The sequence below is a fragment of the Lupinus angustifolius genome, chromosome LG11, assembly GCF_001865875.1.
Source record: "Lupinus angustifolius cultivar Tanjil chromosome LG11, LupAngTanjil_v1.0, whole genome shotgun sequence".
In the NCBI taxonomy this organism is placed as follows: domain Eukaryota; kingdom Viridiplantae; phylum Streptophyta; class Magnoliopsida; order Fabales; family Fabaceae; genus Lupinus; species Lupinus angustifolius.
In genome coordinates this window covers 35,262,990-35,283,496 of record NC_032019.1, presented here as the reverse complement: position 1 = coordinate 35,283,496, position 20,507 = coordinate 35,262,990, and the positions used below count along the sequence as shown (strand labels likewise).

At 33.8% G+C, this 20,507-nt stretch overlaps 5 protein-coding genes across 11 annotated transcripts in view; 1 reads left to right on the top strand and 4 right to left on the bottom strand.

Moving 5' to 3' along the window:
- The window catches only part of LOC109359979 (subtilisin-like protease Glyma18g48580), a 29,063-nt gene extending 22,781 nt beyond the window's left edge, over nt 1-6,282 (top strand). Inside the window, exon 12 of one of the 2 annotated variants that reach the window (XM_019604687.1) lies at nt 6,259-6,282. The gene's annotated coding sequence lies outside the window, so the exon portion shown is untranslated. The remainder of the gene's footprint in view (nt 1-6,258) is intronic. The other variant, XM_019604690.1, reaches the window with a different exon arrangement.
- On the bottom strand, nt 97-17,338 carry LOC109359982 (probably inactive leucine-rich repeat receptor-like protein kinase At5g48380). Of its 3 annotated transcripts, none has more exons than XM_019604698.1 (3): nt 17,326-17,338; nt 1,567-2,530; nt 97-1,277 (listed from the first exon to the last, which is right to left on the bottom strand). In XM_019604698.1, the coding sequence occupies exons 2-3, from the start codon at nt 2,410-2,412 to the stop codon at nt 273-275; spliced, it is 1,851 nt and encodes a 616-aa protein (XP_019460243.1). In that variant the 5' UTR covers nt 2,413-2,530; nt 17,326-17,338; the 3' UTR covers nt 97-272. The 3 variants fall into 3 exon arrangements, with proteins under 3 accessions (XP_019460243.1, XP_019460242.1, XP_019460241.1); XM_019604697.1 differs by lacking the exon at nt 17,326-17,338 and adding an exon at nt 3,419-3,497; XM_019604696.1 differs by lacking the exon at nt 17,326-17,338 and having other exon boundaries at nt 1,567-3,381.
- On the bottom strand, nt 7,482-10,376 carry LOC109359984 (protein BPS1, chloroplastic-like). Of its 4 annotated transcripts, none has more exons than XM_019604701.1 (3): nt 9,503-9,903; nt 8,912-9,197; nt 7,482-8,806 (listed from the first exon to the last, which is right to left on the bottom strand). In XM_019604701.1, exon 3 carries the CDS (start codon nt 8,792-8,794, stop codon nt 7,736-7,738), a length of 1,059 nt encoding a protein of 352 aa, XP_019460246.1. In that variant the 5' UTR covers nt 8,795-8,806; nt 8,912-9,197; nt 9,503-9,903; the 3' UTR covers nt 7,482-7,735. The 4 variants fall into 4 exon arrangements, with proteins under 4 accessions (XP_019460246.1, XP_019460248.1, XP_019460247.1 ...); XM_019604702.1 differs by lacking the exon at nt 9,503-9,903 and adding an exon at nt 10,284-10,354 and having other exon boundaries at nt 7,523-8,806; nt 8,912-8,954; XM_019604703.1 differs by lacking the exons at nt 8,912-9,197; nt 9,503-9,903 and adding an exon at nt 9,919-10,217.
- LOC109359990 (uncharacterized protein C106.07c-like) lies at nt 12,774-13,370 on the bottom strand. Its single transcript, XM_019604712.1, has one exon. The coding sequence runs from the start codon at nt 13,303-13,305 to the stop codon at nt 12,925-12,927; it is 381 nt and encodes a 126-aa protein (XP_019460257.1). The 5' UTR covers nt 13,306-13,370; the 3' UTR covers nt 12,774-12,924.
- Nucleotides 14,537-18,640, bottom strand: LOC109359986. Its single transcript, XM_019604704.1, has 5 exons — nt 18,105-18,640; nt 17,193-17,291; nt 16,634-16,678; nt 15,723-15,860; nt 14,537-15,051 (listed from the first exon to the last, which is right to left on the bottom strand). Exons 1-5 carry the CDS (start codon nt 18,477-18,479, stop codon nt 14,719-14,721), a joined length of 990 nt encoding a protein of 329 aa, XP_019460249.1. The 5' UTR covers nt 18,480-18,640; the 3' UTR covers nt 14,537-14,718.

The following is a 20,507-nucleotide window of genomic DNA, read 5'->3' as shown; positions in this document are numbered from 1 at the left end:
CTACTTAAGGGAAAAAAGTTCATAAGGTGATAATAAACATCCACCATATATATCAGCAATATTCAGAACACATAGGGTAGGGGAGAAACCAATATAAGAATTATAACAGTGTGTTATCTTTATATTGATGTTTCAATATTTGTAGCACATAACTGGGTCTAGAGAATAAAACCTATATATAATACTAACATTTATTTTAGGACAACAAAGTAAGGTATACTTACATATCGAAAGTGATCACATACCCAACTCTATTGCACTTACCTTTTCGATCATTTTTCCTCTCGTGCTACGATAAGTTCCTCTAAGTTACCAGCATCACCAGTATCTATAGGTACCATTATTTCATCCTCAATTGTGAAATTATATTTACTACCGATGGCTCTTAGAAGCTGGTACACTTCAAACATGCTGGGTCTCTCCTTTGGAGTTGCTCTAACACAGTTGCATGCAACCTTTAAGCATTGGAAAATCTCGGCATCAACACCCTTCCCGACTAGTGATTCATCAATGGCGTCTTGGAGTTTTGCGTTGCTTGAGAGTTCTGTAACCCATTCTACCAGATTTCCTTTAAAGGTTTCTGGAGCTTTAGCCACATGGTTAGGCCTTTCACCTGTCACCAACTCAAGAAGCACAGTGCCAAAGCTATAAACATCCCCTTTTGGTGTAGCCACCAAAGTTCTTGCATACTCGGGAGCAACGTAACCGATATCCCCAAACTCCCCATTAACAAAAGTACTTAAATGTGTATCAATTGGGTTCATAAGTCTAGCAAGGCCAAAATCAGAAATTTTGGGCTCGAAATCTTCGTCCAACAAAATGCACTTAGAGCTTATGTTTCGGTGGATAATACGGGGATTGCAACTATGATGAAGCCATGCCAATCCTTTGGCTGCTCCAATAGCTATTTTGAGCCTAAACGACCATTCGATGGTGCTTCCACCTTCAGCAGGATGTAGTAGATCATGGAGGATGCCAATCGGCATATTTTTATAGACCAAAAGCCTCTCCTTTTTGGTCTGGCAAAAACCTAAAAGAGGAACCAAGTTACGATGTTTGACAGTCCCGAGTGTAGCCATCTCTGACATAAATTCTTTGTCCGAGTGTTGAGATTGCTGCAATCTCTTAATCATGAGTGTTGTGCCGTCATCAAGGACAGCTTTGTAAACAGTTCCTGTTCTCCCGGATCCAATAATATTGCTTTTACTGAAGTTACTAGTAGCCTTCATCAGGTCACTCAATTTCATTTTTGAAACTGAATTCTCAAACATAGAAACCTGACATCCAATTCAGCATAGTTAGGCACAATACATATGAATTTAAATCGAGGAACTAATGTTGTAAAATTTAGAGAAATTACATTATCAGAATTCAGAACTACTGTCTGCTGTAGAATTGGTATCATTTGTATTATATCTTGCATATAGACAATTAATTTATTAATTTATCAGAATTCAGAACTACATTACATAATTTTCTAAAACATAAATCGGTATAAGAAGAAAAATGAACAAATGCTCAATGTATAATGACATATGTAATAAGCCATGCATCAATATAGCTTGCCTTTACTGCTTTAGTTCCCTTTAGACTTCTTGCCCATTTGTTTTCTTCAGGGTCCTCTTCCTTTTTCTTGAAAGGAAATCGGCGTACATAGAAGAACAATCCAATACCAATTCCTAATATTGCAACAGTCACACCACCAACAGCTGCTCCAGCTATAACTGCGGTGTTACTCTTCGAAGACTCGGCTTGACAAGGATCCAAGGGAGGTCCACAGAGGCCTGAATTATTTGCATAACTTTCTTCTGTAACTATGTTTTGTCTAAAGATTGGAACTGGCCCTGTCAAAAAATTATTAGCGACACTAAAGGATTTAAGCCGTGGGAGCAGACTAAATTCTGCAGGAATTTGACCCGTGAGTTGGTTTTTGTCAAGTGTAAGATGATTGAGATAGGTACAGTTTGCAAGGGACACAGGGATCTCCCCGGAAAAATCATTGGAAGATAGATCAAGAGATGTCACAAAAGCGAGAAGGGTTGATATATCTCCCGGAATGGTTAGAGAGAGTTTGTTAATTGAAAGATCCAATCCTGTTAAGCTTGAGCAATTTTGAATGGCACGAGGAAACTGGCCCTTCAGTCCCATGTTCGACAATTTAAGATTTAAGACTCTATTCTCATCAGGATGCCAGCATTCAACCCCATTAAATTTGCAGATAAACCCTTCGGTTTTGTTGGTGAAATCCCAGGACCACAGATAATTGTACGGGTCCTTAAGTGAATCTTTTACATTTCTCAAGCAGAAGATATCACTTTCAGTCGCATAAGTCATGCCAAAACTAATCAGCATCAAGAAACTAACAATAACACAATCACTGAAAATTCGGCTACTTCGAACCATCTTCACCATGTTACCAAACAAAAGCCAAGAAGAAGCAACCCAGATACCTCACTAAGATTGGTGTAAAATGCGAGCCACGGCACAAAATACAGGTTCCATAGCACTACAATCCTCCTAAGAACAAAACCTGAAACATATACCACAAATTGAGGAGCATTAACTAAAAGTTTCAGCACTTCACACCATCCAAAACAATCAACCGATAAATGAAAGCAATAAAAAGCATGTGTTTAAGGAACCCAAAAGTGTAAACTTTTACGGAGAAGCTAAACACATCACATCCCAAAATTGTTAACACCTCAGAATAGAAATGGACAACAATCATTTTCTAAGCTTAGCTATATTCTCCTACAACTACAAGACCCTCTTTACCGATACTCTTAACACTACACACAAAATGTAATTACATCCAATATCTACCCTTTTGGTTGGTCATAGTGAAAGTGGATTGCAGTTATTCCCCTGGCTTAACTTTAGCCATGAGTTCGGATACTCGAATCACGGGGTTTCTACTTTGGAGAGAGATTTACCTAATGTCTACTCCGATTCGAGGGTTAGTCTCATAATTATACCAATCAAAACCCCAAAAAATTCACCTTTTTTCCCTTCTAATATCTTTGAAATACAAAGAAGCACTACAATACTTTCTTTATTAGGATGATTTATAATTATTTTCATTTTCTACCAAAATTCACAGTCTAAGCCAACAATTCAACAACTAGTTTGAAGATATGGAGAAGGTGAAAACACTAAGAAACACATTAAAGGTGACTTTGATATCAATAAACAGAAAAAAAGCATAAACTGAAGGAACCCAGATTCAGAATCACATGAATTATGCACACAAATACTCAAATACCCAAAAGGGCTATTGCAAAAAACAATCAAGGATATAACATGAAAACATCACTATACTAAAAAGAGAGAGAAAGAACAAGGAAAACATAGTAGAGTTAAGGTTGAATAAATAATAATCAAAGCAAAAAAGTAAGAAAATAGAAAAGAGAGAGTGTACATGATTATGAATTAGTGTTAACAAGGAAGAGAGAGAAGACAATAAGGAACAAAACAATCAGCTAAAAGAGATGAAGACTTAGACTTCGGAGAAAAAGAGGTACAAGTTTCTTTCTTTGACTCAACATGATTGGTTCAGAAAATGAAAAATAAAACAAGACAAGAGTTAATTTTTAAGAAACTAAGTCATTTCGAGATGTACGATTGTCTCTTCCAACAAGAGTTGCTTATATGAATTTAACTTTTGATAATTTGATCATCTCGATGGAACAAAATTTACACCACTAAACCAATATCTAAATAAAGTAACACATGTTTTGACATTGAATAAGAAGGGGGAAACTTGCTTACAAAAAATTAATTCCATGGATCTATTTCAAATTAGATAGACCTATAGATAAAAAAATTATGAATCCTTTTTTTCTTGTTAGATAGATGAAAGCAAAATTGCAACAATTCAATTGAAACTAAACTAAACATGAGGTAAAAGTATTTTTTTGGTATCCACATATATTCTCGCACTAGAAGTAATTGTGTCCAAAACGAGAACATTTATAGGAATGTGATGCCAATTCTCTAAACAAATATTCATCCACAAGACTCGAACCCAGGATTTTGCTTAAAAAAAATTAAACATATATTACTTGAATCAACATATAACTAACCATATTTGTTCACTTTATGATGCAACATTTTTCAATATCCTATTTAATAAGCTCTTTTATAGTCACACAATAGGTCATTTCAAAAACATAGTTTTTTATTAAAAATAAAATGATATTTGATTCAATTATAAGTAAAAAGAAACATGTTAGGGAATTTGGATTTTCATAATAACATTGAAAAGGGTAATAGGCCGAAAATCTTTTGTATTCAATCATTGAATAAGTAAAGGATAAACACCTTCATTAAGAATTTGAAGCTCACACTATTCCTTTTATGTCTTCATTTGTATTTCTATCCAATAAAAAATATCACTTAAAAGTTATAAAAAATTATTATTTTTATATTATTCACTAAAATTTTATTGGTTAGGGACAGAGACAGTATCTTTTTAAGATAGAGAACCTCTATTTAGAACAAAGCTAAACCATCAAAACTTTTTAAGATAGAAATTCTCATATAAGTGTAACTAAAAAGTATACAAATGTAATTATATTTTGTTTTTTCTTTGATTTTTCACACCGTTTTCCTCTTATACTAGTGATGATTCTTACTCAATTTAGAATACCTATAGCCATTTTTTCATATCTTCATTTTGGAGCTACTCGGCAGGCTTATCTTTATTCTTTAAGCTCCTTAAATATGGCCAAAGTTGTTAGATCTTCAGTTATGACATGCGATCTCTCAGACCCATGAATACAGTGACTTAATGGTAACGATTCAGTGATATAATGACTATTTATTCCTGAGGTAACGGTGTTACATCTTCACTCCAATGACAATCTTGGTTTAGTTGTTTTTCAACCTTTGCTATGTACATGCTCATCTTCAGTTCCTTGGTCATTTTACCAATGCTTTTCAAACTTGAAAATCAACTTGCTTTTACTATTATATATTACCATCTTTTTCACTTTACATATCCTTTCATGTTCATGTTTTCTTTATCTTTCTTCCATTATGTTGTGGTATGCTTCTCTATAATGGCTTCTCTTTAATATTTCTTTTTTTGTGTGGTTAAAACGAAAAAAATTACATCCTCGAATAGAGGAGTACCGAAGCCAATTAAATTTGAACTTAGATTAAATATATCACCTTAAGATGACAAATATTCTTCTTCTTGAAAGTAACTTCATTCCTCGTCAACTAATGCATGCGACTATACACACAACATAAAGTGAGAATCATTTATGTGAGAATCATTGTTTTATGTGAGAATCATATGCACTATTACCATTGTTTTATTAGCATGTTTGCATGGTGCATAGATCCAATACACTATAATGAGTACGTTGCAAAACCTTGGTGAGTGATCTCTAAGATACACTCATTAGTGTATCCAAATTGATCAAGTCTTTATAGATCACTATTGCTCTAATTTATAGTTATACTAATTATCGACATTTAAGTATAATATTAAGGTTTTTAAATAACAATTTTAGAAACTACTAAAACTTTGATGTTTTGGATAATTACGAGCATCTATGTCAATCAGTCACAATTGTAGTTGTAATATAGTTTCCACAACTCTCAAAACCTTAACATATTAGTCACAGACCCATATTTAAAATCTTCAATAACATTTTAATTTTATGACATATCACTTTATGATACACCTAAGATCGAGTTTGCTGCTTAATATATATATATATATATCATTTCATAAACCTTGAGTACTTTTTTCTTGTTTATTTCAAAGTTTCTCTTACAATTACAAACCAAAACACTACTGAAAGCTACCATTGGTTGAATTTTCTATGTTAAGTATATACTTGATTTCACTGTAAACCCAATTTGGAAACAATCACTTTATTTTCTATCACCAAATACAATCTTGGAAACTGATACTTAAGAGTTTGATCTAAAATCCATAAATCATGCCAGAAGCTAGTTATGATTTCACTACCGACTTCCTTCTTAATATTTTCCAACAACCAATCATTTTCAAGATCATTCCTTGTATATAATTATCCAACATCATTCCACCATATTCACCCTTTTTCTTTTGAATAAATCAGCATCACTAAATTTCTCACACAACCGAATCAACTCAATATTCGTTTAAAACTCGATTTGTTATTTAACTCTATAAACTTGGCTCATGAACCAAATGAGCAGAACTTGAATTAGAAAATAAGTTCGTTTTATTCATGAGCTGACTCGATATATATATATATATATATATAAACAATGTTATATTTATATATAAAATTTTTTTGGAGTATTTTTTAAATTAATTAACTATTTAAGTTGTCCAAATGAACCAATTCGAATTGAACCGAACAGTTCGCGAACTTTAACCGAGCCGAACTCGAGCTAAAAAAATAATTCGTATCGAACTCGAGTTTGGAGCCAAACCAATTCTTATCGAGCTGAACTTTGGTTCGACTCGACTCGGCTCCAGCCCTCCACACCACACATGGTTCAAATTTCACATATTTAGATATCAACACCTTTGGACCATAGTGATTCTTCCTTGTTAACCATATAAGAATTGAAAACAAATAAATCTTTAACACCTAATCCTCCATATGTCCTTCCAAATTTATGCACATAAGAAAACATTTTGTATAAATTGGTCAAATTTTTATATAACAAAATTTTGTCATTTAAAGCAGAAGTCTAAGAAAAACTTCAGCAGCAACCAGAACATGTACATACACATTTTGGTGTCTTTTGTGCAGTACTTTTTCTCCATTAATGCAGCATATATAGGAAATGCTTATGATTCAGTATCATATCTCCCTTCATAATAACATCGTATGCGGTTGAGAGAGAGAGAACTGTTTGCAGGGTAAGACTGCATACACTATATCTAACCTACTAAGTGGGAGTCTCGTGAACTGAGTCGTCTTTTTTTTTATAATAGGTTTACCACTTATAGTCCAAGATCAGAATTTTCAAAGATGAATTTTGAATAACACAAACCACATTATAAAGATTGCAGAAAACATGTTTCAAGAAAACACTTCACAGTTGTCAGATCTCAACAGCATGAAGTGCACAAGTGCAAAATGCAAACTCCCTAATTATTATGCACAAGAGGTTATTCTAGTTTCCAATAATCAAACCACTTCATTGAGTGACTTTGTGAGCATCTCGCGAGATGAGGCGTGATACTCGGAAACAGATGTGTTGCAACTGCTCAATGAGTTTCATAGCACCAGATGATAAACAAATTATGCAAGATTCTAAGTAACATGTAATAGCATCATATGATACTTCTCCGTATTGATGTTTTAAAAATGTCATGGTTCGATTGGTTCAAACGGCTAAGTTTGTGTTTATACAGGAAAATGTATGAACTTCAGACATAGCCGATACCTGTTCGGTTCAGTTTTTAAAACATTTCTTCATATGTAGTATGTACTCCCGCATTCTTATACTCTCATTGATCGACTAAATATACAATAAGTTACTAGATCACAAGTTAACGAACTTCTGAGAGTACAATACAACTTTTATATATTTTATCGAATGAAATTACATAGAACATCACACATATACATTTCAGCACAATAGTACAATCACAAGACTTGTTACTCATGTTAACTTGAATACAATAAATGAAACAAAATTGAATAGCTTCATAAATCATAAAACAGAAAACCCCATACCTCGATTCATCATTATATACCAAAGTTAAGCTGCAACATATTCAATCGACTACTTGTGCAACTATATTACCGCCCATGCTGAAATCATTGACAGTTCCATCTGATCTCAGATTATATAGCAAGGCGTCACGACCAGTCAAGACCACTTGGAAAAAGTCATCGACTCCCTTTGCAAGAAGATCTAGTCCTTGCGAAAGGTTCTCGTTAGCTCTAGCTAATTCCTCAACGGTTTTCGTAAGAGATTCTACTGCAAAGGTATCTACGACACCCTTTACAGTTGGATATAATTCCTTTACAGAGGAATCAACTGCTTCCAACTCCTTAAGTATAGGAAATCGCCCACTCGAAATTCTAACTCTAGTTTCCTCATTTACAACATTCTGCAAACGTTTAAAAGCTGGAGTCCAAGAATACATGTCAGCCACATCCAAATCCGACAACTTTGCAGAGCAAGAAAAGGCCACGGCGAACACATTGCACACAAAAACAGTCACCAGTTTCACTCCATACATAGCCTGCATCAAAACCTTCCCTTTGGCTGACTTTTTAACCTTTGGAAGATCAAGTGACTCGACGAGATCATCTAAAATGGCGCCACATTTATCAATCCTAGGATTCTTGGAACCAATATGCTGCCTCCAACCATCAAGAGAAGAAGAGGCCCGAACAAACTGCTTCGGAGAGGCAGAGTTTAAACTGTGCAAAGCACACTGAAGTAAAAGATTGCCCTGGTTCAGCCGCGATAGCTCAGAGCTAAATGCAATGCATATATCTAGAAGCTTCACACTAATGTCCAAGTACAGATCTATCCATTTCTCATCCCAATCACCAACAGGCAGCTCGAGATTTGCTATGAGGTTTTTGATGTCATGATGAGTCTCACATAGTGACTGCATAGCCAAAGTCATCCAAGACAGGCAGAGGATTTCATCCTTGCTTTTCGGCATAAGCTTTCTCAACCTCTCTTCCAAAGTTGCTTCAAATACATGTAATATTGCCAGAAGTTGTGGGGACAAGTTAGTTCCTTTGGGTGATCTCATCCAGAATGGATTTCTTCCAAAAGGGAAGAATGATCGAGGTGGATCCTGTGGACGACTCATTTAAATGTTTCACTGTAACAAATAAGATTAGAGAGTAAGATAAGGTACAACATTTCTGAATAAAAGACAGTGCAGGTTCAATATGCATGCAGATCACGGAGATGTATGCAGCCTTACCTCCACAAGCAGATATGCCATTTCCAAGATTTCAACCCATTACCTTCAGGTGACAAGGAAACCAACCTTATCGTTACGCTGATGCTCACCTCATAAAATCAAATGATATGGTAGGAAAATCTCCACTCTACATATAAGTCTAACAAGACTATAAATTATTTGAGCACTAACTTCAAAATAACTATAATTTGGAAAGTTTTTATAGTATGTTTAGAAGTACTATAACAAAAAAAGTGAGAAAGGCAAATATGAAATTTTGCTAAAACAACAGTCAATTTCAAACAACCTCTCAGTGTTTTAAATTGCAGTTGCAGTTACTGCCGTTGCAGTCATTGCGTTTGTTGCGATGCAGATTGCGGTGTGAATTATTTTGTGATTAAAAATATATATTTGAAATCGATGCGGTTGTGTTGCAACCTGACATGGCCCAAATGTGGTCAGATGCGGTTACATTGGCAATGTGAATGAATCATTGTGATTCGGTGTCACATCACAATTGCGGTGTGACACAGTTGCGGCCGTCACCACAACTGCAATATTGCAGCCGTATCACGTGATGTGGTCCGCAATTTGAATCACTGTCAATGCAACCTCTATTAGCCACTCCCTAAACAACATATCTCCCTTCCTTTCCCATCTAATCGAATTCTTTCACTATTTCCCTTTAAATTCTGAAATGTAACATGCTATGCAATAATTTGTACCTATTAATTTTAAATAACATAGCCTTACTCCTACAAGCAAACAAGGTTTTCATGGATTTGAACCTGTGAGGCTCACCCTCTGCCTATTACTACTAAATTAAGCAAAATCAAAAGTACCACTAAGTAAATATAAAACAACTCCAAAACCAGAAATGTTCTTCACCTCATTTCTTAATCTTCTTCAAAACCCATATTGGAATCAGAAATTAATAGCTAACTAGCTGAATTTTCACATACACAAAAGAGAGAACAAAACAGAGAAAGCAAAATATAGGAAAAATCATTTGATATCTTATCAAATACCTAAATAACCATTCAAACATGCTTCAAGGAAATATCAATTCCATTTTCCACCAAATCTTTTCTTTCTTAAAAAACAAAATATAAAAAAAAGTTCAATGACAATGTAAAAAACTCTTACATGTCATTCATTTTTTCCCGTTCCGAAATCCGCAATATCAAAGCTACAAAACTAAACCATCTAAACCTCACCAAATAAATTAGATTGGGTAGCTATAAACCATATCAAAACGAGAAAAAAACACCATTTTTCATTAAAATACAAAAAGGTTATAAAGGGAAACCATTAATGGTAGAAATATTCTGGAAAGGATAAAAATGGAAACTTTATTTGTAGAAAAGGAAGGGAATCAAAGAAGGTAACCCACCCAATAGAAGAATCAGAAGATGGAAGAAATTTTTAGGGTTCCGTGCTTCGCTTTTTTCTCTTCAATTAACTGAAAATGGGTGAAGGATGCTATATACGTGGAAGATGATAAAACGTTCACATCATACTCTTCAATTTTTCTTATTTCATCTTTTTCATTTTTATATTTTTTATAATTATTTTTGGGTCCCTATATATGAATAGGAGTTATTTATCTTAAATCACGAATTTTCTTACTAATTACGAAAAAAAATAGAGCATTCCAATTGTCATTTGAAATTATTTTAAAAAACAAAAAAAATAATTATTCAAACCAATGCCTAAATCTCAGCTCATTGAAACATATTAATGATAAAAATATATGATTAAGAGTGATAAAATATTTACTTTATTCCATCCCAACTCATAATGATAATAGCACGATTTTAGATATCTAATATTCCCAACTTAATTTTAGGTTATCATTTTAGTATGTTATTTTTTAAAATTTAAATGAAGAATCAATAAAGTGTTAGCCCAATAGTGTAAGACTTCACTAGATTCTCAGATAGACTAAAAGTCGAATATTCGATTCTTGAGAGAATAAAACTTCATTAGTGTGATTGGCTTGAAGAAAATGATTTAACCATCCTTACTTAAAATTAAAAATAATAATCCTTTCTTTTCAGCCTAGCTGGGATGTGGTTTGTAAATAAATAAAAAGGACAATTGTTTGACTTTTGATCATAGAGAAAAAGGACAATTGTTTGACTTTTGGGCCAGTATACAAGGTAATATGTAGAAACTTAGTTATTACTGAGTCTTTAATTAGTAATATTTATGTATTGTCGGTATGAAAATTTATACACAATCAATATATCATTTATCATTTGTTTATATATAAGAGTCAATGATGATTGAATATGAATATTTCCCCAAGATGATTATTTATCCAAGCTGACAAAACAAATGCAATCCCATTGCTGCCAACATTGTTCCCAAGAATATTGTTTCCCTAACCATTTCATTCTCATTTTGCATCACTTCACATTCTTGAACCAACTAAAACAAGAGTTAGGAGATAACAACAACCAATTCCAGAACTTGTTGGATCAATAAACAGAACTCTCATATACCCTTACTATTGGAACATAGGGTTCTCCACAGTCAATTACTCTACCAAGTTTTCCTCTCACCTTCAGATTCCAAAATGAGAATCAAAATAGTTGCATTCAAGGGTGAATACCCTGTCTCAGTGATTCCTCCTATGACAAAGGGCCTCTTGCTAAAAATCCAAAAGGTGCTAAGGAAGTTTAGGGGCAGGTACTTTAGTCAACCTACCCTTATTCATCCATCTCACAAACTCATTTATATTTAGAGTGCAAGATTCCAGCATTTATAATCCTATTGTATCATCTAATATAAGAATCTGAACCAGCTCTGTTCAAACCAAAGCATTAGATGAGATAACCTAATAGCTTGAGAGAAAGAATCAGCTTATACTGCAACAAATAAAACTCAAAATAAAATTGCTACATTACTTCGAGGTTGACAGACTAGGAAACAAATTATCTATCCTCTCCCCATGTTTCCGATCAACAGCGTCAAGAAAAACCTTCTCTCACTACGTGAGGTAAACTACATGGATCAAACAATACTATTATGTTCTATAAACAACCATATCTTAAGAAAGACCATTTGCATCTAAGTCCTTCGTAATGTTTCGACTTATAGTTTTTCTTTATCACCACCATCTATCTCTAATTATTGGGCTATCCCATCTAATCTATTATTTCATTGGGGGTTCTAATATTCTTCTCCTCACATGGTTAAACCATGTAAGTCAAGATACTATCAACTAAAAAAAGATGGCATATTCTGAATGGTGCAGATAATAGTTCTCTATGTTAATCAAAGAAACACCACCCCTTTTTACAAGCAAATATAGAAGCTAATATACGGCATTGTTAAGTGGAAAACTTCTTGTACAACAAAGTTTATAATATCATTTCCGTTATATAAACACCTACCATCAACACCCAGATAACACCCTCTCTCATATTTGCATACAATTTATCACTTTTACTTTGAAATTTGAGATTCCTCCATACCCACCCACACTTGTAAATAAGGCTTCTATACGAGGCACAAGACACGGATACGCGGAGATACAACAAAAGTGTCTAATACAAATACATGTCAGCCAACAACACAATACAAACAGTGACTATTATGAAGTGTTCATGCTTCCTTATACCAGGTATCCTAACCACTATCACATAAATAAAAAATAAAGATACATTTTCCTTAAAACTAAAAGGGCGGTGGCCGAGTGCACAATGCTGCCACCTAGCAGGATCCCGAGAAAGTAGGTGTACGCAATCTTACTCTCACAAGTGAAAAGACTGTTTTAAGGATTTAAATTCATGAACTCTAGGTCACGACAAATAACATTTCCGTTGCGCTGGTATACACCTACCTTAAACTATGATGGATTATCTATTTTTTCCTATTAAATCAAAATTCAGTATCCATAGTTCTCTCCTTATTAAATTTCCAATATATAAATAGCATGACGAAATCAATATCCATGTTTTCACTTTTCACAAAATCAACAAAGGAAAACTAAGGAGCACAAATATACAGTACAAAAAAAATTTAACTCATACACCACTCTTGATAATCTTCCTCCTCGCCAAAAACCTCGCGATCGGTGGCGTCAACGCAAGTGTAATCGGAACCCTAACCGGAATCAATGCCTTGTTGCAAAGCAAAGCGAGAGTAAAAGCACCGCCAGCAGTAGCCGCGAGCTGAGCCGTCCTGTTCTTTGGAGCCGGCTCAGGCGCGGCGGCGGGATCAGCGGCGGCGGTGTCTTTTTCCGAGGCGGCGGCCATATGGAATTTCTGAAGGATAGCTTCAACGTCGACGTTGTTGCGAATTGCGACGTAGAGGCCGGAGATGGAAGCGGCGGAGATGGTGACGTGGACACCGATTGCAACTTTGCCGTATTTTTTGATGAGTTCACGGAATCGGCCACCACTCATGTTGAAAATGTTGTGAGCGGAGACGGTGCTGGATTTTTCCCTTTTTTCAATTATTCCACACTTTTATGGCTTCACTTCCATTTTCTATTTCAATTTATTAAGGGTTTATATTCTGTATTTGCTTTTATTTAAAACGTTTCTATGTATTTTTTAGTGTTATTAATTAATAGAGCCATCACCAACTAGCGTTGGTTCAAATCGTACATTTCCTTAAGTAAAGTCTCGGATTCAGGTCTTGTGGATGGAAAAAATATCCGCTAGAAGAGTTAGCCCCAGGTACTTGTGAATGTTCCCGATTTGGAAAAAATTGTCTACTTCCGATACAAGGATACGTGTGAGAAACCAAAAAAATTAATAGAGTGATTGTGATCAATATATGATATGGTATTAAAATGATTTAACTAATCGTTCACTAATTAAACCACAAATCAGTAAAGTTATATATAATACATTGTATTAACATTAATAGTCAAAACTTGACAAAGATTTTTTTTTCTGGTACTACTAATGATATTCCCTCCTCTTTTTTGGTAAGGAACTAATTCATTTCTGATTCGTGATTGATTCTTCCAATAAGTGCCGCTCCTAGGAATCGAATCATTGACCTGGGGTTCAGTGAGACCTTACACAGTAACTAATTTTATTTACCATTTTCTAAAACAAAATGTGTCACTTCATGATATATCATATTTTAGAAATATAAACAAAAATATTGATTGATGTTTAATCCTCCTTAAACAAAATGATTAACTATAAGAATGCACTCGTTACTTATACTTTTCCAAACATTACATTAACCTTCCCTCCATATTGTCCTATAATTTACTCAATTAACAACCCCTTCTCCATTTGGAAATGATTAATTAAAATAATAACATTCTTTTTTTATATAGTAAATATTATTCTGTTACATAAAGTATATTACTATATGTATCATTTGATGTGACTGAATGAACTAATAATATTTAAGTTAAAAGTTTAATAATTAAATGTTTTATTAACCAGACATATCAAGTGACACATATAATGACATATTTTATGGGATAGAAAATATATTCACATTGAAGAGTTATTACAAGTAAACTCAAACTTACTAGGTTATTTGACAACTTCCATATCGGGTAATGAGTGAAAGAGATGAGAAAGAAAAGAGACGAGACTTTATTCTTTCTCTCGAGATGGTAAGTTGTAGAATATAGTTGTACATTTAACATCAATGAAAGAGTAAGTACTAGTTGAAGTATACTCAACTCCATTTCTATTTGATTCGGAATGACCTATAAATTTGGTGCATCAATATTTACTTCACTTGAATCTCTTCAACCATGTAGAGTAGGAAAGTACCTTGAGAGAGATCAACCATTTTCATTTAATATACAAAAAAGAGAGAAAGTGAGAGTTAGAATCAAGTGTTTATAGTTTTGTGTTCATTCTCCGGAATCGTAACAAAATCGGGTTCTCCAAGAGAGAGACATGAATGTTATTCCAAATATCCGATTTTGTCGGAAGCTGAGCAATTTTCTCTAAAATCTTCATATCTTCAGATATGACATAGCCAAAAACAGTGTATGCATTTCTCCATTCTTTGTGATTAGCCAGGCTGATGAAGAATTCTGGACCAGAACCAACCCATGCAACAGATCCTCTTCTTATAGTAGGACAGTGTTCTTTCGGAATGTCGGTGAGTGTAGACCCATGGTAAGCCAATGTTCCTTGAATTAGTGCAAAAGGAGGACCAAATGGAGCCTACAATACTTTTGGTTGTAAGTTATACAAAAGCTAAATATAAGAATAAGGAAGCTACTAATGAAGGGTATTGGATTAGAGTTACTCAGCTGTATCGTATTTTAGAGAAATTCTCGATGTTAAGTCAGCATTGAAAGTTAGGTAGTTAGTCATTTTTGGCACGAAGTCGAGCTAGCTAGTTGCTTCATGATTATTGATGTATGTATGTATATATACAGCTGTAATTACTGATATCATTGACAAATGGCATTTACACAATTTGCGAACTGTTTTAGCTACCACCGGATATGTTTCCTCCGTGAACATAGAGGCGATAGTTTCGCAACAAGAAAGCCAGGATGGAGGTGAAGCAAATGCTGGTAGAGGATGAAACTAGTAGTACCAAGCCGGGAAGGCTCGGTGGGGGCAATCTTGTGCTATGCACAGGATATCATTAAATGTTGGCCTAATTGACCTTACCCCGGCATGTGTACATGTTTCAAGGCTCACCCTGTCCCCTCCCGGTGTCTCATTGTGCTAGTGACTCAGTGTGTTTCAGACACAGAAGTTCCTATCAGCTATTATTCAAAACTAATCCACTCACAAAGAAATTGAAAGAATATGATTACAGAAAATTAAAATTTGCAACATACATGCCCAAGTTTGTAAATTATTGACATAATAGACCTTACCTTTTTCAGGTGGTTTCCTTCAGAATTCCAAAAGCTTCCTCGGCTTTCAGCACGATAAATCTGGCAACCAATACAATGAGGCAATGCCAGTAGCTCAAGAATGTATGAAACAGATTGTGGAGCACAACCTGGCAAAAGCTGTAGAATTGGAGGTTCATTAAAGGGTTTGTAAATATCCATGTTTGACTCGAGCAAAACTAGATCGAAAGCTAGAAAAACATTAGACTATCCAAAATCATATATCAGTAAGAATCCGAGACATTATATCCAAATATTGATCACAGACAACTTGTGATCATTCACAACATCATCAACAACAATAGCAAACAAACCTTAATCTCACTAGGTGGGGTCAGATACATGGATCAAATGACATCGTAATACTCTGTCATAAATCATGTTCATTAACAAAGTATTGACCTCCAAAGCGTTGTCTCTTCAAAACATAATATTGCAAATCGCCTTGAGTATGATTAAAGCTTAGAGAAGACGGAGTCTAGATCTCACAAGGGCAAAACTAGAAGCGGATTTCAAATCCTAACGCCCCCTTCGACACAGCTGCACACAGACAATCGTATCAACAAATTCCTACTAGGGACTGTGAATGAAAATTCTATGGTCATTTCTAGAATGACTTAATGCTAGCACATCAAAAGTAGAAAGCTTATCAACCAAACGTAAGTATTCAACAAACCGCATCGAAGTTCCTCATTATCAAGGCATGTTGGGAGTTATCCTTTTCCTTTGAACATATATGCACACATATATTGAGAGGAAAATAAGCAATACACTAATAATTGTATGCTTTTTAAACAAGTTTTGCAAACACATCGGATTTATTTCATCACAGGTGCTAGAGAGGAGTGAATTTCGAAACATATAATATAGTTTACACGAAGAGAAATACTTACTTTTATACGAAGAATTCCGTAGTCAGTTTCCATACCAACAATTCCCTAAAATTATAAATATTTAGGAAAACCATAAATATATATAGTTGAAATAAAAAAATACATATACAACAATCACAAAGCTTAAAGTTGAGGCAAAAAAACAAAATATTAAAAATATATCTTGAACACATTATCATGAACATAGTTTACACATTAAATACATTGTTGGACGCATATGACATAAATCTTAATGAACATAAAGATCATAAGAACACAAAATAAATACATATTCAGACACATCACTATGAGTTAAGGATTTGAAGGTTGTGTTAAGGATTGGTGTTGCAGCTTGCATAAAACATCATGAGTGCAGACACAGTTAGAATCATAAACAAATGTAGTACCCCAAATCAAGCACATCAACAATGAAAAATCACTTTAGCTCTTCGGGGAAACAAAAACTAAATCGAAGCTGATATGCTAATGTCTGATATAGAGATATAGATACATCTCTCAAATTAGTATGTGCATTGTATGATCAATGAGAAAACCAAAAACGTTAATATATTATTCCTACCTCTCCCTTATCAAAGACAAATCCAGAAGTCCACATTACATGATCTCCCGAGTCTTGTCGATCAGGATTTAAAGCATCCTTCTGTCTTTTTAACCAACACTGAAACAAGAGTTTGTAATATTAATAATGTAACATGATGATGAAATGCATTTCAAATTGTATAGGAAGGATCCTCTGAATTGTATATTTTTTCATGCTAAGAGATCAAGTGGAGTAAGATCGATCCAAAGACATTTTTAGTGAGTTTAGTCAAGAATATTGAAATTTCTTTGTAGTCTTTATGTTAATCTCATTCCTCCACTAGACTACACAATAAAAAGCAATTGAGAGGATCTACTGCAATATTTCTTTTATCCGCCTACCAAACCGTAATTATACGGTTCCCTCATTTAGCCTACATAGCATACTAACACATTCCTTATAAAAGAAGTCTTGTAATAATAACATAAAAAATGACCAAACGCATGGAACCAGGTTCGGCGCAGTGGTGTAACGATACGGTGAACCTGAACCATGTAATGTGCACCAAATGCTACCAAAAAACACAAGAATATTCTTGTTATAGCCTTATGCAATTGTACACTTGCCTTCTAGGATACCAACAAGGTGTTGGTCTAGTGGTGTAAGGCCGCGCAAGATTCACAGGATGACTAAAAGGTCAAAGATTCGATTCCTGGGAGCGACAACCACAAACCCCGAAAGTGATTAGTTCCTTATCCAAAAACACTTGCCTTCTAGGACAAGACAACTCATTTTTCATCCCAATTGATGATCTCCAAGAAAAAGTTCAACATTGTAATTACAAGACTCAAAAAGTAACTCAAAACCCAGAATCCCAAATCAAATTCCAAATAATGATAAAAAAACCAAAAAAGTGATTAATGCATATAAGAGCAATAAAAATAACAATACCTCACCAAATCTAGAACCACATGCATCTCTATCTCCACAAAACACCCAAGAATTACACAAACAAGGTTCACCATCACCCCTACACATTCTCTTACAAGCCATACAACAATCCTCAGAAGAATTAACCTTAAACTCAGCACCCCATTTCACAGCATCACCCCAAAGCTCCAAATGTTGAACCCCTCTACAACATTGTTCTCCTTCTTCTTCCTCAACACTAACAACACCATTTTCATATTCAAAATCTTGCCTTGAATAAGAAGAAAGGGACACAGGTGTAGTGGTGAGGAAAAAGATACATGAGATTGCAGCAATGAAGAAGAGGATGAAAAGTGCATAACTTTTGAAATCTGAGTCATTTTGATGACGACCCATTTCAGATTATGGACCAATGTTGTAATGAAATGGGGTGGGTTTGATCCTTTTCTTCCTGTGAGTTTTGGTACAAAATAAACAACAAACAATGTTTCAAGGTTTTCATGATGAAGTTGCAACAAAGACAAAGGTGGCCATAGCTATGTTTTCCTTAATAAGAATAACGAAAAGTCCACAAGTGTCACACAATAACCTATCAAAAATAATATGTAATGATATTTTTATTTTTTTATTGTTATGAAATTATAATTTTGTCGTTAAAAACATGGGTAAAAACAATTACTTGTATCTTCATTGATCGATATGAATCTTGATGTATTACATATTTTCTACATTATTTATGTTTTATAAATTGCTGCCAATTGTTGCAAAAAAACATACAAATTTAGAATTATTTTTCTCTCTAATTTCTTATGAGTTGGTAAAATTGTCATTTTTTTGTTTCTCAAATGTATCTTTGCATTGGGAATAATTTTGTCTGAACTAGGAACATACATGTACGTGGGACTAACTCTCCCAGTAGACATTTTTATATCCACAAAACTCAAATTTAAGACTTTGCTTGAAAGGAATCAAATATATATCAGTTGAATCAACATCCGTTGCTGGTAAAGTTATCCTTTATTCCTTTATATGTATGAAGAGAATATTAAATTATCAATAGATCAATAAAAAATTGTTGTCAAATTCACAACAAAGGATTTTTGTGAATTATTAATTAATAATGTTTATGGTCTCTCGTATGAATACTATTATAGCATAATTTGTTACATGCATATTCTTATTTAACGATGTCTCTGTTTGATTATATCATATATTTTCATTATAAACATGAAGGAATTATTATGCTCTTTAATGTTCGTACAAAATAGTTCATGATTCTTATTTAATGTTTGTACAAAAAATCACATTTATTGTATGTTGAGTGCACGTTAAGACATATACATATGCAAATTGCAAAATATTCATCAACGCAAGATTCTCATTTCTCAAGCATTGAATTTCGGTGACTTTAATTATGACCCAAACATTAATAGTAAAAAGGAAAAGTTATGTTCACCTCTCTTTTTCGAGAAGTTTCTTCTTTATTGATGGAGAGTCAGGTACTATAAAAAACAAAGGAAACAATAATATAATAATACTTTTGTTATTGAAAACACATATAAAATTAAGTATTTGTCTCTTCATTAATGGAGATGATCGTTGTTCCTCTTTTTCGGTTAGCAAATATCTCTATTTCCTTCCACTTCTCTTATTATTAGCTCAATCTACTGAAACTCTTTCCTGCAATGGTTTCACTATTGACTATGGTTTGGTTAACCCAATAAAGCATTCAACATAAATATCACATACATATATCAAACTTTAATTGTAATTACTTATTTTTGTTATTATTTTATGAAATGATAAAGGCTAGCAAAGTTTATTATTAATATGAAATTTAATAATAAGCATGATGATGGTGAAAGGGTATTTTTCAGTGTTTTAAATTGTGTTATCAGTTGCAATTGTGGTTATTGCAGTTGTGGTCTGATTTTTCTATGAATATAAAATATTTTTGAATTTGATGTAATTTAGTACCATCCAAAGAGGTTTAATATAATTGCATTACAACTCAATGCAGCTACATCATTATAATTTCGTGTCACATGTCAATTATCAATTCTGGTGTGATCAGATTGTAGCTATGCAGAAATTGAAGCAACATAGTTAACTAAAATGTGGTATGGCTACATGGTTCACTTATTACCTTGTCTATCATTTTTGTTACACTAATTTTATAAGATATTTTTTATGGTGAACCTAATCGACATGTGGTATAAGATACAGTAAATTCTGTACATAGTACATATGATAAATGAGAAAATTATGTAACCATGTTAAGGAAAGAACTGAGGCTACTAATGAAGGAGAACTTTGAAGATATTTTAATTATGAAAGCACTCCAACAAATATTATCAGTGCATCAAGCTTTTTAGCTTCACACTATATCATATAAATATTTGGAAACTAATATCTTTATCGAGT